Here is a 13,465-nt window from a genome sequence, read left to right as displayed (position 1 = left end):
AGGTTGTTGCATGGCCAGTGGCCAAGATGAGAATGTGAGTTGGCTGCTCCTGGCCTAGAGGCTAAAGTATCCAAATTTAGTTCAGATTGTGTATTTTGGGTGAGACACAATCTCTCAGTGAATATTACCTATCTGTGTTTGGTGAATAAACACAGTGTCCAAATGGTCTTGAGTCAATCCTATGCTCCTCTGATCTGAAACATTATAAAATAACCTCAGGACTAGGCAGTCACAAAATACGTAGCAACCTGCCCAACCTCTATGTTGGTTTATTCAGCATTTTTTAAAGCTGCTTTTCCTGAAACAGATAAAAACACATCCTGTCAAAAGCCTTCTTGGCAGAGGTGCTTGGGGTTAAATAAAACCTCTAGGTAAATGAGCTGCAAGTCCATCTGCACGTACTAAGTTGCTTTTATTAATCCAGAACTGCATGCTACAGATACTGTACAGCATGGACATTTATTCATTACAAAAATGGCTTCCAAACCATTAGAAATGAAAAATCGGAATAAGAGCAATAAAACGGAACAGTAACATCACAACTGTTAGGAAACATTCAAAGGATTCACAAAAAATGTCATAGTTAGCATCTTAATAAACCAGAGAAGAAAACTGGAGACAGTTTTACAATCGCTTCATGTCAACTACAATGGCACTGGATGAACAGATGAACATTTTTTTCAGCTTTATACAGCATTTATCTTCTTTTAAAAAATTTGCAACATCAACATGCCTAGTTTTTTTTTTTAAAGTTTGCTACCTACCTGTATGTAGTAAGTGTACATAAAAGTGGCAGTCTGATTTTTCATTTTATGAATAATCTAATATACAGAATTTGGCCCTTTAGGGTTTATACCTCTTCATTTTAAAATGCTTTCTGGACAATCTGCTACCAAACACGTCTGTAATAGGTGACATTAAAAACTACATACATATCTACCTATGTAACATCACAGCAAAACAGGATGAACAAAAAAAAAAATACAGCATAAAAATTGTTGGGAAAGGAGAAAATCACTGAGAATTTTGGCACATAAAATTTTTTGCTCACAGCCTACAAGTGGCAGGGGAAGTCATCTGCAGTTCTGAATGGGAAAGTCTGTTGTTTTTCCAACAGCACTGATAAAAAGTCCCGTGCTAAATTTTCAAGTCTTATTTCATGTAATGGCTTTTAAAGCTTTTTTTTTTTTTTTACACTATTGATCCATCTGCAAATGTCCATTTGGTGGCAACTGTGTGACAGAAAAAAGGAAGAAATTAAAACAAAATAAAAAAGAAGCCAACAAAAAAATATATATACACATTTATATATAAACTTAAAAACCTTGTACAAATGAGTTGTTATATATATGTTGCTTACACTAAGGGGAGGAAAAAAAGACCTTTACACAATGTTTCAAGGGAAAAAAAAAGAAAGGAAAGCATTTCTTTTAAAAAATGGACAAACATACAGATACAACAAGCAATCTCTAAAGCAATAAATACTACTGGTCCAATAGCGTTGTGATACTTTTTAATTGTTGAGTAGCGTTCCCTCCCCCAAAAAAGAACAACACCATGGAACAAGGTATATTAACACATTTTAACCCTTTGTTTCTGTACATTTAAACAATAACAAGTAACATCACAAGAAAAGTTATATCACACAAAGGAAAAAAAAATGGGGAAAAAATAGCGGCACTGCATTCATTGTGCCCTTAAAAAGTTTTAAAAACCAGATGTAAAATGATTGGTTCGCAAGCTCGTATTTAATACAAATAATAAAGAACCAACGCCTTCGGCAAGGGCTGCTTCAAAATTGCTTCTTTTTTTCATTTTTAAAATCAGTCTTTGAAACTAAGCTATTGGAACTACATAACAGTTATGTATATATATATTTATATATATATATTTTAAACGCTACAAAGACTTTAAACAGCTGTTGATAAAAATTTTGGCAGAATCATGAGGCTTTTTTTTTCTCCATCTACATATTTAAAAAGGAAAAAAAAATTGAAATAAGGATGGGTCAAATATTGACCAATGAACTCGATACACATCAACTAATGTAGCCAGCCATATGGCACAAATTTTTAAAAAATATATAAACGGAAAAAAAGGGGGGAGGGGAGAAATCTTGACACAAAAAGAAATGAAATAAAATTTAAAAACGGCTACAAGAGGCTAAAGCTATTCTAAAGACTTGGTGACGAGTGACAGTGGCTGAGGCTGTGTCCCAGCCAAAGAATTATGGGAATGCAAGGAGGATGTCGAGGGTTGCGCTAGCGAAGAGGAGGACGGCGCGGACTGCGGTAAAGTGGCAGACTGATGGTCCAGTGCCCCGTTCTGACAATTACTAGCAGGCAGACCGCTGGATTTGCTAGTGGAGCTTTCAGTCAGGGCTATGGAGGACGGCGGGGGCGGCATCATCGAGAGGTGTGAGAGTGGGTCGGGTTTCAATGTGAGCGAGAGAGGTTGGGTTTGTTCAGTCTGTGGTTTTGAGTCTCTTGTGGGGGAGGCTAGCATGTTGGGAGAAGACGGTGGAGAGTCTAGTAGGCTTCCATCTGAAGAGGGTGGGCTGATGCAGCTGCCTTCACCTTGTATGTAGCGAACGCACTTTTTTTTTCTCCTAGAAATAGGGAGAGAGCAATCTGTGAATGAAGGGCAAAGACGCTATTTGGAGGGGAAAATAATAACCCTAAAGCAAAGAGCCATCAACCAACTATGCCGGGCTCTGTTTAGCTTATACCCAATTATTATACTGGTGCTGGCTACCTCTGGACAACGATTAAGGAATCCGTCTTTCTGCTAACTAGCGGGATTTGATCTTTGTCCCATTTAGGCAATTTTTATTATTATTTTAAAAGCCATCGGTTTTGTGTTCTTTTAGCACCAAGTGAATTCATTCTTAGCTGTTTACATTCTCGTTCCCCTACAAACCAAAATATGGCAGATACTTCCTCTCAGTTGGCACCAAGCATTCTGTAAGACTGACTCTGGAGTCTCGCTTCTGGAATATCTCCCTGCCTGCCTTGGAAGAAACCCCACCTTTGCGACCAACTGTAGCCGAGGATCTACCACTCCTGCTTGTTTCTGTTTAGAACCACACCGTGTGAAAACAAAAACAAACAAAAAAAATCAACGTCACACAGACACAAAAAAAGAGGAAAGAGTAACAGGAAGAATAAAAGTGGGAAATGAAGGAAAAGGAAGATGAACAGAAATACCGTCCAAATTAACAAGAATAACTGGTTGTATAACCTGCAGGTTGTGGATTATCACACATTCATTTGTTTTATTTTATTTCGTAAAGGGTGGGGTGGGAGAAGGAATTGTTTGGCTTCTACTTTAATTTATAGAAATTAAAAGAACTTCAAAAGAAAACTTAAATCTTGGTTAGGCGTGGAGTGCACAAACAAAGCAACAACAGGTATCATTGTAAAGAGAAACAATCAGAAAACGGTTAAGAATTTCACAAAAATTATCAATGCTATTAAATCAGGCCACTATGCACCCTGGCTTATCCAACTTGCATAAAGAATGACATCTATGCATTGCACCTACTGCCTAATATTCAGAAGACATGTCTAGTGGCAGAACAAAAATATTAGGTGTACACAGGGCAAACGGATTCTAAAAACCGGTCACAGCAAACACAACGTTTTGATCTTTTTCTTTTTTGCACTCGTGTTGGAGTAATACAAGGCACCTTTCTCAACTGAAGTTCACGTCTGTTAGCATGAGACTCTCAGCTGAGGCTGAGAGGCAAGTATCGTATGTGGCCAGTTGACCCTATGTTGAAACTGACCAACGGCCCCATCAGGTGTCAGGGGGATTGATTCCAAGCTGACCCATATGTAGAATAATAAAGGCCAGCTGGACAATTTTCCACTGGTGTAATTATAAAAGTCCAGTAAAGTGACACTATCACCCAGTCATCTGTAACCTGAGAGTTAACACTTTCAAATCCAAGTGAGTGGACTATGTCCACTTCAGACGGCATTCCACCCAGCATTAGTTTCATGTCACAATCTCCATTTCGCTTCACTGATGCTCTGTCACTGCACCTTTAATGATACATTTGCACTTTATTCTATGAGGTCCCAGGTTCAATCCCCGGTATCTCCAGGTAGGACTAGGAGAGACCTCTGTCTGGAAGCTGCTGCCAGGCAGTGTAAACAATACTGGTCAAAATGGAGCAAATTGTATAAGGCAGCTTCCAAATTTAGCTCTTATTTCCACCCCCCCTTTGAATTGTTTTTAACCTTTTATGCTTTTATGGTATTTTTTTTTAAAAAAAACATTTTAATGCTGTAAACTGCTTTGATATGCTCTTAGGATTTAGTGGTATATAAATATTTTTATAATAAATAATTAGAATGGGTCACATTTTAGAAAGGATTAGCTAGGAAACCCAAGCAACCTGCTCTTGTCAATTCCTAAAGTTTTCTGGAACAGAACAGATTAATAATTTTCCCCTTCCCCCCCAAAAAATGAGATTAAGGTTCTGCCCAACGTTCCACACAGCAAAGTCAATTGTTAGGGCAGTGGAGAATTTTAACCACATTAGCCTGCTGATCAATACATGCTAGAAACTAAGACAGCCATGCATGTAAAACCTTATGAATTAAAGTAACAAAGCACAGAGCAGAAAATAAAAGGAAAGAGAAAGTGCAAGATGGCAAGCAACAGCAAACCATGCTTTATTAAGGCAAGTTAAAAGATAAAAAAGAGTAATTGGTGGGCTCTAAACAGAACCTTGCTAGAAGCCTCCTACCTAAAGTAATAAAAACTGGAAATCTATTAGCAAGAAATTGATGTAGTCCACTGGCCTGAACTATTTCATGTTCTTTATGTCTTACTCTTTAATTAGTCCCTTCAGGCAGAAAGGAGGCAATGTTACCATATCCACAGTTCAAAGCAACATATTTTTTTTACCAACCCAACCCATGGGAAATAAGCAAGATTATATTAACAGAGTGGTGCTAATATTTAGGAGATCCCATTATATGTTCCACATCGGCATGCAAGGTACTATTATCTTGCCTTACAGATCAGCGTTTTCCAAATAGCACACAGAGCTCTACCTGTCAATGCCATGGGGACCTTCTGAATCAGTCGCCATGCTGTTGGTGGGAGGCAGTGGGAGACTCTGGCAGGCCATGCAGGACAAAGGGTAGAGGAGCATGTGTGTGCATGCATACACTTCATGGATCAATGGATAGGATCTCTAGATGCTAACCCCTCCCACCAAACTCAACTTCACAGATGCACCTCCTTGCTCAAGGATTTGGTCATTACAGACATAGCCTGCAATGGTAAGCCCATAAAGAAGCCAACAAGCTTCAAGATGGGTTCTTGTTCTGAGGTGCTGAAGAGAACTATACATGTCTGCATTACCAGTGTTGTCCCTAATAGGATTGGGATCAGTGCCCAAATTCAGTTTCCTCCACCTCCCTGACACCCACTCTTCTTTACAACTAAAGGGTTTCCCTACAGCATCGGGCCAAGAAAACCCAGAACATGCGATGGCAAAATGTAGCGTCATTACTGAAAGTGGTGTTTCGGTTGTTACTGTTTGCTGCCGTTCATTTACAGAAATCACTTCAAAATCAGAATCAGTCTCGTATGGTTCACGCAAATCAGTTTTATATAAAGGACAAGAGAAACTGATCTTTCTTAGGACGTGTGTGTTTAGTGTTACATCGGGTATAGATTTATAGCTGAGTAAACAGTAGGTCATCAGCATGAGGCTTGTAGAAAACAAGTAGTAAGCCCAGGGTAGTATGTTAAAAAAAAATTCAGTGCTGAGAAAAGCTGAATTCTATAATAACTAATACACACAGACCTATTTTCTTATCCTGAACAATTTATTTTGTGAGTTATGGCAAGGGACAAAGTGCTATGCAAGCCATAAATGTATTTTCCTTCTCTGGTCAACATTTGGAAATTCAAAATGTTGGCAGTGATTTTCCTGACCATAAGGTCCAGGAACTTGATTTTTTAAAAAAATAATCTTACAACTTTTTAATTCAGCACTCAACAAAAGTTTCTGTGCTTACGCAGAGCAGCCACAGAACTGTGAAATGTGAACACAGCACTAATAAGTCATGGAACATGCAAAGCTGTCTCTCTCACTCTCTCTGCACTTTAGACCTAGTGGATTATGGGCGATTTTTTTAGCTCCAAAGCATGTTTAGATTAATTAATTGAATAATTAAGGTGTCCCTGAGCCCAGTGGTAAATGTCTCGTACATATATGCTTTAATATAGTGTAGATGACATACCATGAAGCAAATACTGGAACTGAAACCCAAAAGGACTTTATTGTTCGGCTAGTTATGATGGCACTGGTAACAGCTATAGAAAACCAAATATCTATCTAAAAGCATTATACCTAATTTAACTGACCTTTAAAGTATTTAACTCTATGTTCTAGACAGTACTGACCTAGGTATGATACACACATGAAGTGTGGGCCATGATACTTACCTATCTTCACAGGCTAATGCATATTTGGAATATTAAGTACTAATTAATACTAATATTGTCCCAACTGTCCTCATTTTACTCTCAGTAGAGTTTTGCTATCAGAAATAAAAAAATTATCTTGGGTTTGTGGGATGCCCTCACCCAATCACATCCAGTATTTGCTCCTTTACTGAACTCTGCAATGTATCATCTATCCCCAGAAAAACAAAACACTGGAGTCAAGCAGAAAGAGTGAGGGAGAGAAAGAGAGAAAGTGATGACCTACAGAGTTTCAAGTTAAAGTTTATTGTAACAGTTTGTTTTAAAAAAAATTTGGCAATGTTAATATGCATGCTCTGTAGCTTCAAGAATGACATTTTAAAGATCCTACCGCAAAGCTTTTAGAACTAAACTGAAATTATGTTAAGCTGAAAATGCTATTTTGTATTAGAAAAAAAGAGTTTGTTTCTCTCCACACACAATTCAACAATCATTTGACTGAAAATACTACTGATCATGTAGCAGATCCTCTTTAAATATGACTTGAAAACAGTTAAATGTAGTTTTAAAGCAATAAAATACTGGCTGTAGTAAAAAGGTAATAAAAGAGGCAGATGCTGGAGACAGGCAGCTAGAGCCAAATCTGATCCTCATAAGACATCCTCTCTGGCTCCCTTGATCCCAACCTCCTTCCCATGCACAATTAGGCACCTTGGCCACTTTTGACCAAACCAAGACACATACAAAGACGGTCTTTAATCTCATTTTCCTCCCAGGGCAAAGAGAATTTCAGACCCGTGCACAAACAAAGTCACAGGTGAATATGGCAGTGAGCACCTGAGGTGCCCCAAACGAAGCCTTTGACAAAGTATTTATTACTGTATAGCCTTCAAGACAGATGGCTAGGGATGCCTTTGCTTATGTTGCAGTGACCAGACGTGTGGAGCCAACATTGCTGGCCTCTATCTCAGTTCAAAATAGTCCCTTTACTGATAAGGGATTTAGAGCATAATTCCTACCTTCCATCAGCATTCTAGTTTTGACAAATATAAAAATGGCCACCTATGTCTCTATGTACTAGAATAACTGCCAGATAAGCTTAGTAGTGTTAAGAGGAATTTCGCTCTCTAAACGAGTTGTCTCATTTTTAGAAAGCTAAAGTTGTAATCTGGCTGTTGAAATGTTTCTTGAACTTGTAATTTCCGAAAGGTATTCAATAATCTGCATTGACAATGACCTGTGTATTTTGCTGCTTCTGTCACACAATCACAGTGCTTACGCATGCATCTGATGGGAAGTTACAGAGTTTAGGTGGAGTGCTGTCCTTAAAGGACAATGCATGAACTTTATCTAACAATTAGATGTACAGTACGTTTTCAAGCCATGTGTATAGCTCGGAATCACAAAACTAACAGAATTGGCATGCATATAATATGAATAACTGCTCTATTGTCTAAAAAAACAGAATGAAGCACATGGTATGGATGTGAATCAGAGGGAAAGGTGAGGAGGGGGAGCACTACATACAGAAAAGAGTGTGTGTTGGACTGAGATACCTACCATCATAATATTCCAAATTCAAAGACTGCTTGGATCGGAACAGAGAAATAACAAATTTAACCATATTAAGGGGAAAAAAGAATGCAACAAGAGATAGTTTGCTTCCCTTCACCAAGAAACAAGTGCATACTGAATTTATCCTGCAGTAGAACATGGGTTGTTTCAAATGTTTTGGTCTTCCGTGCCATTAAGCTGAACAATGCAGAACAATGTCCTGTAATTTGATTAAAATCCCAAAACAACTTGCCAAGCAAATGTCAACTTTACAAGCCAGTGACAAATGGACTACTGCAAATTTTTTTTGCCAGGCACCTTATGAATGTGCCTAATATGAATTTTAGTTGAGCTTTCATAAGCACACAAGATTGATTCAAAAATATACAGAAGAATTTGTTATATAGAATCCCAATATATTATTAACGTAGATCCAAGCAGAAATTCTAATTTGTATCCTCTTTCATCACAGTGAAAATACCAGTGCTGCAAATATCCTTTGGAGACTGAGAGCATACACATAGACACTTGTACGGATGTCCACTTAACACACTTGTTTGACCAAGAAAATGTTAGTTTCTGCATCTTGGGGATGTGTGTACCAACTCCCAGTTCTACTACCAAAAGAGAGGTTATTGGTCAAGAAGGAAAAGAAATTTGCATTGAATTAGCAAAGAATTCTGAAGATCAAAAATTGATTAGCAATCAATGTCGTAGAAGCAAGGAAGGCGAGAAGTGGAAGGGGAGGGGTTAAAAATAAACCACACATTTAATACTAAGATGACAGAATGCTTTTAGTTCCCAAAGGCCTAATGGGTAGTATACCTGCACGGTTTGCACCATAAACTCTGTCGGTCAAGCCCGAACAATGCCCGACACTTCTTTGGAGTATTTGCATCTGTTAGCACAAGGTAAACACAAAAAAATACAACACAATGGTGGATAGAGCTCAGTTGGATGCGAAATCTTAGCTACAGCTAACATTTCTCCCAGTTCATTTGGCAATCTCGCAGACCAAAGGGCAAGAAAGAAAGAGGATCTCCACAAGGCGACACACACTTACAATGCCTAAGCCTGCTGTGCATTCTCTTCACTTAGCCCTGTGTTTTCTCTGCTGAACTCTGCACTGTGGTATCAAAGGATGTTTAGCAATGTGTGTGTGTATATATATATATATATATATATGCTTTCGTAGATTTTCACGGGTACAGGAATGCAGGTTTTGGTGTCCTCGGGTGTCTTCCCGTGTAAAAGTTGGGGTGTCTAGGCGACGTTTCGACGAGGTCTCACTCGTCATCTTCAGGCTGGTGCTTTCGGCTTCTTGTTACTGGAACAGAGCAGGATCTCAGTGTTTGAGTTCCTATAAATACTGTTGAGGAGGTGTGGTGTATAGCCTCCAATGTTCTGGGCAGAGAGGAGGTTCCCAGGCTAGTGTGCCTTTTCTTCTTTTGTTCCTTAATTACTTGAGGGATATCTTGAGTGATTTCTTGAGTGATTTCCTGAATCACACTTAGGTGGGTCATTAGGTGTGGATTAGTTGCTAAAGCCTTCGTGTCTTGAACTCAATGCTTTAGACAAGTCAGAACACAAACCCAAACTTTGGCTCAGATATGTTGACGACACCTTTGTAATTTGGCCACACGGGAAGGAAAAACTGGATAGCTTCCTCACACATCTCAACAGCCTACACCCCAAAATACAATTCACTATGGAAATAGAAGCCAACAACCAACTTCCCTTCCTTGACGTCCTAATCTACAAAAAACCTGATGGCTCCCTAGGACACACTATCTACCGGAAAAAAACACACACCAACCGCTACTTACATGCACAATCACACCACCACCCTGCACAAATAAACTCCGTAGCCAAGACTCTCATCTCCAGAACCAAACGCCTGGCTGACGAAGACCACTTGACAACTGAGTTACAGAATCTCTCAAATGTGTTAATTGCCAATGGATACCAGCAAAACAGGGTTACGAAGCTAATCCAAAAAGAAACACCCCCCAAAAACCAAGACACAGAAGAAAACAATGGCATAGCCCTCCTTCCTTATATCAAGGGCACTACAGATAAAATTAGCAAAATCCTCCATAAACACAATATCAAAACAGCCTTTTGCACCAACCAAAAAATAGCCAATATCCTCAGAAACCCCAAGGATAAAATTCAGTTGGAAAACCAAGGGGTCTATGAAATACCCTGCAAAGTCTGCCCAGCCACGTACATTGGACAAACAAACAGACGAATAAATGCACGGATCGCAGAACACAAGAATGCCGTCAAAAAAGAAGAAAAAACTTCCTCTCTTTTCCAACACATGAAAGAAACAGGACACGAAATTAATTTTGCAGATTCCAAATTGCTCTTTAACATGGAACATCACCACAAGAGAATAATCATGGAAGCCATCGAGATAGAGAAACACCCTCACAACATGAACAAGCGTGACGACACATCCCGCTTGCCAGACATCTGGAAATTAGCCCTCCCCACAAAATCTGACACCAGATCCAGAGGCACACAGAACGCCATCACCAATCAACCACACCAGACCCAAACCCAGACCCTCTCCACAGATAAATTACAGACACCATCCAGTAGCCAAACCAGGGTGGCACCTCCGGATGCTGCACCCCCCTGCAATCCCTACACAGATCTGGCTGGCACAGGCCACAAAACCACAGCTCGCCCCTATACACGAAGCCAAGCCAGAGCACAACCAAGTGCAGTACAGCCATCTTCTCAGAAAAACTCTTCACAAAGTTCAAGAGTTCAAGACACGAAGGCTTTAGCAACTAATCCACACCTAATGACCCACCTAAGTGTGATTCAGGAAATCACTCAAGAAATCACTCAAGATATCCCTCAAGTAATTAAGGAACAAAAGAAGAAAAGGCACACTAGCCTGGGAACCTCCTCTCTGCCCAGAACATTGGAGGCTATACACCACACCTCCTCAACAGTATTTATAGGAACTCAAACACTGAGATCCTGCTCTGTTCCAGTAACAAGAAGCCGAAAGCACCAGCCTGAAGATGACGAGTGAGACCTCGTCGAAACGTCGCCTAGACACCCCAACTTTTACACGGGAAGACACCCGAGGACACCAAAACCTGCATATATATATATATATATATATATATGGTATGGAACTTTCCAGAGAGGAGGGTGGGATTGTGTGTGCAAGCCTAGGCTGATGCTGTCTTACAGTGGGAATTTTCCAGCTAGCGGCAGTGTGCAGGTGGGTGGAGGAAACAAAAATGAGGGGGGGGGGGCCGGCGGAAGAGAGCGAAATCCTTTAAACAGAAAGAGATGATCATTCACGGCAGCGTCCCACTCCCTTGTGTCTTCTAGATCACAACACAGAGCTACAAAGCAACAAAGCAGGAGGAGAGGGAGGGGAAGTACCAAATAAACCAGCTGCAAAACCAGCCATAGCAAGTCGGGGTGGGGTGGGGGGGAGACTATACACACCTGCAGGGGCCGCACCAGTTATTCTGTTGATCAAGGCCAAAGCGCGCTCGGCATTTCTTAGGAGCGCTCAGGTCTGAATGAGGTCAAGAAAGAAGCGAGCAGGAAAAGAGAAAGAAAGAGAGAGAGAGAGAGAGAGAGAAAAGGAGAATAAAAAAATAAAAAATAAAAATAAGAAAAATAAATAAAAATAAAAGGAAATAAAATCAATGACCTCATTATTAACTGCAAAATATCAACTTTTGATTGTTTTATTTTCTTTAAATAGTGATTGTCACATCTATCAAACTTTTGAAATTAGCTGTTGCAATTAAAGCTGCAGTATCCCTTTGGAAAGGACTGTTTAATAATAATAATAATAATAATAATAATAATAATAATAATAATGGGAAGAATTGCAATTGATTCAAGAGGCATTGGAGGCACAACCCGTCTACTGTTTCTGCACAAGCCCCCAAGAAATGCAGCGGGTTTGTGAAGAACACTATTTGGTGGACGACTCTTTTGATATAGAAATATTTATTTCTATAGGGGGGAAAGGTGTGGGGGGGGGGGAGACAAGGAACTTAGTATAGAAATAGCTAACATGCTTTCTTCTTGGGGGGGGGGATAATGCAGCTTTGGGAATAAACATTCAATTTGTATTTTTTTAAAAAAAATAATTTAAAAAAGAAAAAAAGAAATGGCTCAGAATAAGCAGATAGCAAAATGGATATGTTAGTTTCAGCCAGAAATAAAATGATCAGAAGCATGGAAGCAAGTGGTATGCAGGTAAAGCAGGTGAATAGCAATGGATATGTTTGAGTAGAAAGGCATATGTCTATATATATATCTCTATACAGATATATATATCGCATGCAGGCATGAGAAGACTTAGTGGGTGCCGCATAAAATGCCATTAGATTAAGGAGGTTCATTATTAAGCTTTTTATATCAGTCTCTTTAAAGAAATACTGCATATTCAATTTGCACAGTTAGTACAAATGAGTTATTTTTACTGCATTACTGTTTAATAGCAACTGTAATGAATAACAAATCAGAAACAAAGAAAAAAACTAATCATAGCACATATATATATACGCTACAAACGTGTGAATGATAAATTTATTTTTAATGTCAGTGTTTAAATGTTAATAAAATCTAAAATGGCAGGATAAAAAAAAAGAGCAATTTACAAACTATTTTAAATGGCTGAAAATGACATTAGCACCTGTAATCGGAGGAAGTGAAAGGCAAGGATTTAGGAAACATTCGCTGTGTTCTGAAAAAAAAGAACAAATTATACAAAGGCTTCAAAGAAAAAAATTAATCAGGGCTTTTTCAAAATTGACTATGAGATTGCCTATGCAGTATTTCTAATTTTCTAGAAAGAATGGCAAACCTCCTTAATTTAAAAAAAAAATGGCTGCAATTTACCACTGTAAAGGCATGCATCAGTTCACACAGAAACAGCCCAGATTAATACCAAACTCTCTCTCTCACACACACCTTTGGTAATAATGGCACAGGCATTAACAAACTATGGCTCTACAGTGAGTAGCTCTGCAGTTATTAAGGACAAACATAACTACCATTATAATATGCTATTCATGCATTTACGTGGCTACTAGTTTTAAAAGGCGAGCAATAAGAATTTAACTGTACTTAAAATCCAACAGGAAAAAGCTGGATGTAGTAATGGCCCTGTGGCAAGAAGGTTGGGAGATTTCAAACTTTCTTCTTATGCACAGTATTAGTAACTTATGGCCTTCATTGTTCCACTAAGGAATACGTAAAACATTCCATTTTACTTACCATTGGTCTCTCCTGGCTGTTTGTCCCTTTTCCTTTTCTTCTTTTTGCCCTGAATGAAACACAAATACATGAAAGGGTTGTTACAGAACCTACTTTCAAAAAGAGGCAAGAGGAAAGGAACATTCTGCAAAGCTTGCTAGAATTGTACATATTTGAAAACATTTCAATGTCTGTGGCAACACAATGCTTT

At 38.9% G+C, this 13,465-nt stretch overlaps 1 protein-coding gene across 41 annotated transcripts in view; it reads right to left on the bottom strand.

The window, feature by feature from the left end:
* Positions 1–393: 393 nt before the first annotated feature.
* TCF7L2 (transcription factor 7 like 2) overlaps positions 394–13,465 on the bottom strand; it is a 204,769-nt gene continuing 191,697 nt past the window's right edge. For 11 of the 41 annotated variants that reach the window (XM_083441739.1, XM_083441775.1, XM_083441761.1 and 8 more), the window contains 4 exons: positions 13,276–13,324; positions 12,692–12,742; positions 11,485–11,557; positions 394–2,608 (listed from right to left, as the gene is read on the bottom strand). In XM_083441739.1, coding sequence (XP_083297865.1) covers positions 2,170–2,608; positions 11,485–11,557; positions 12,692–12,742; positions 13,276–13,324 — 612 coding nt within the window. In that variant the 3' untranslated portion in view covers positions 394–2,169. Of the gene's footprint in view, positions 2,609–8,009; positions 8,039–8,829; positions 8,903–11,480; positions 11,558–12,691; positions 12,743–13,275; positions 13,325–13,465 lie in introns of those variants that run through there. The other 30 variants (XM_083441756.1, XM_083441759.1, XM_083441764.1 and 27 more) reach the window with 19 other exon arrangements.

Source organism: Podarcis tiliguerta (genome assembly GCF_965153285.1).
Source record: "Podarcis tiliguerta genome assembly, chromosome: 5".
NCBI classification, from domain to species: domain Eukaryota; kingdom Metazoa; phylum Chordata; class Lepidosauria; order Squamata; family Lacertidae; genus Podarcis; species Podarcis tiliguerta.
The sequence above is the reverse complement of the archived record's forward strand: the minus strand, read 5'-3'. Positions and strand labels throughout refer to the sequence as shown.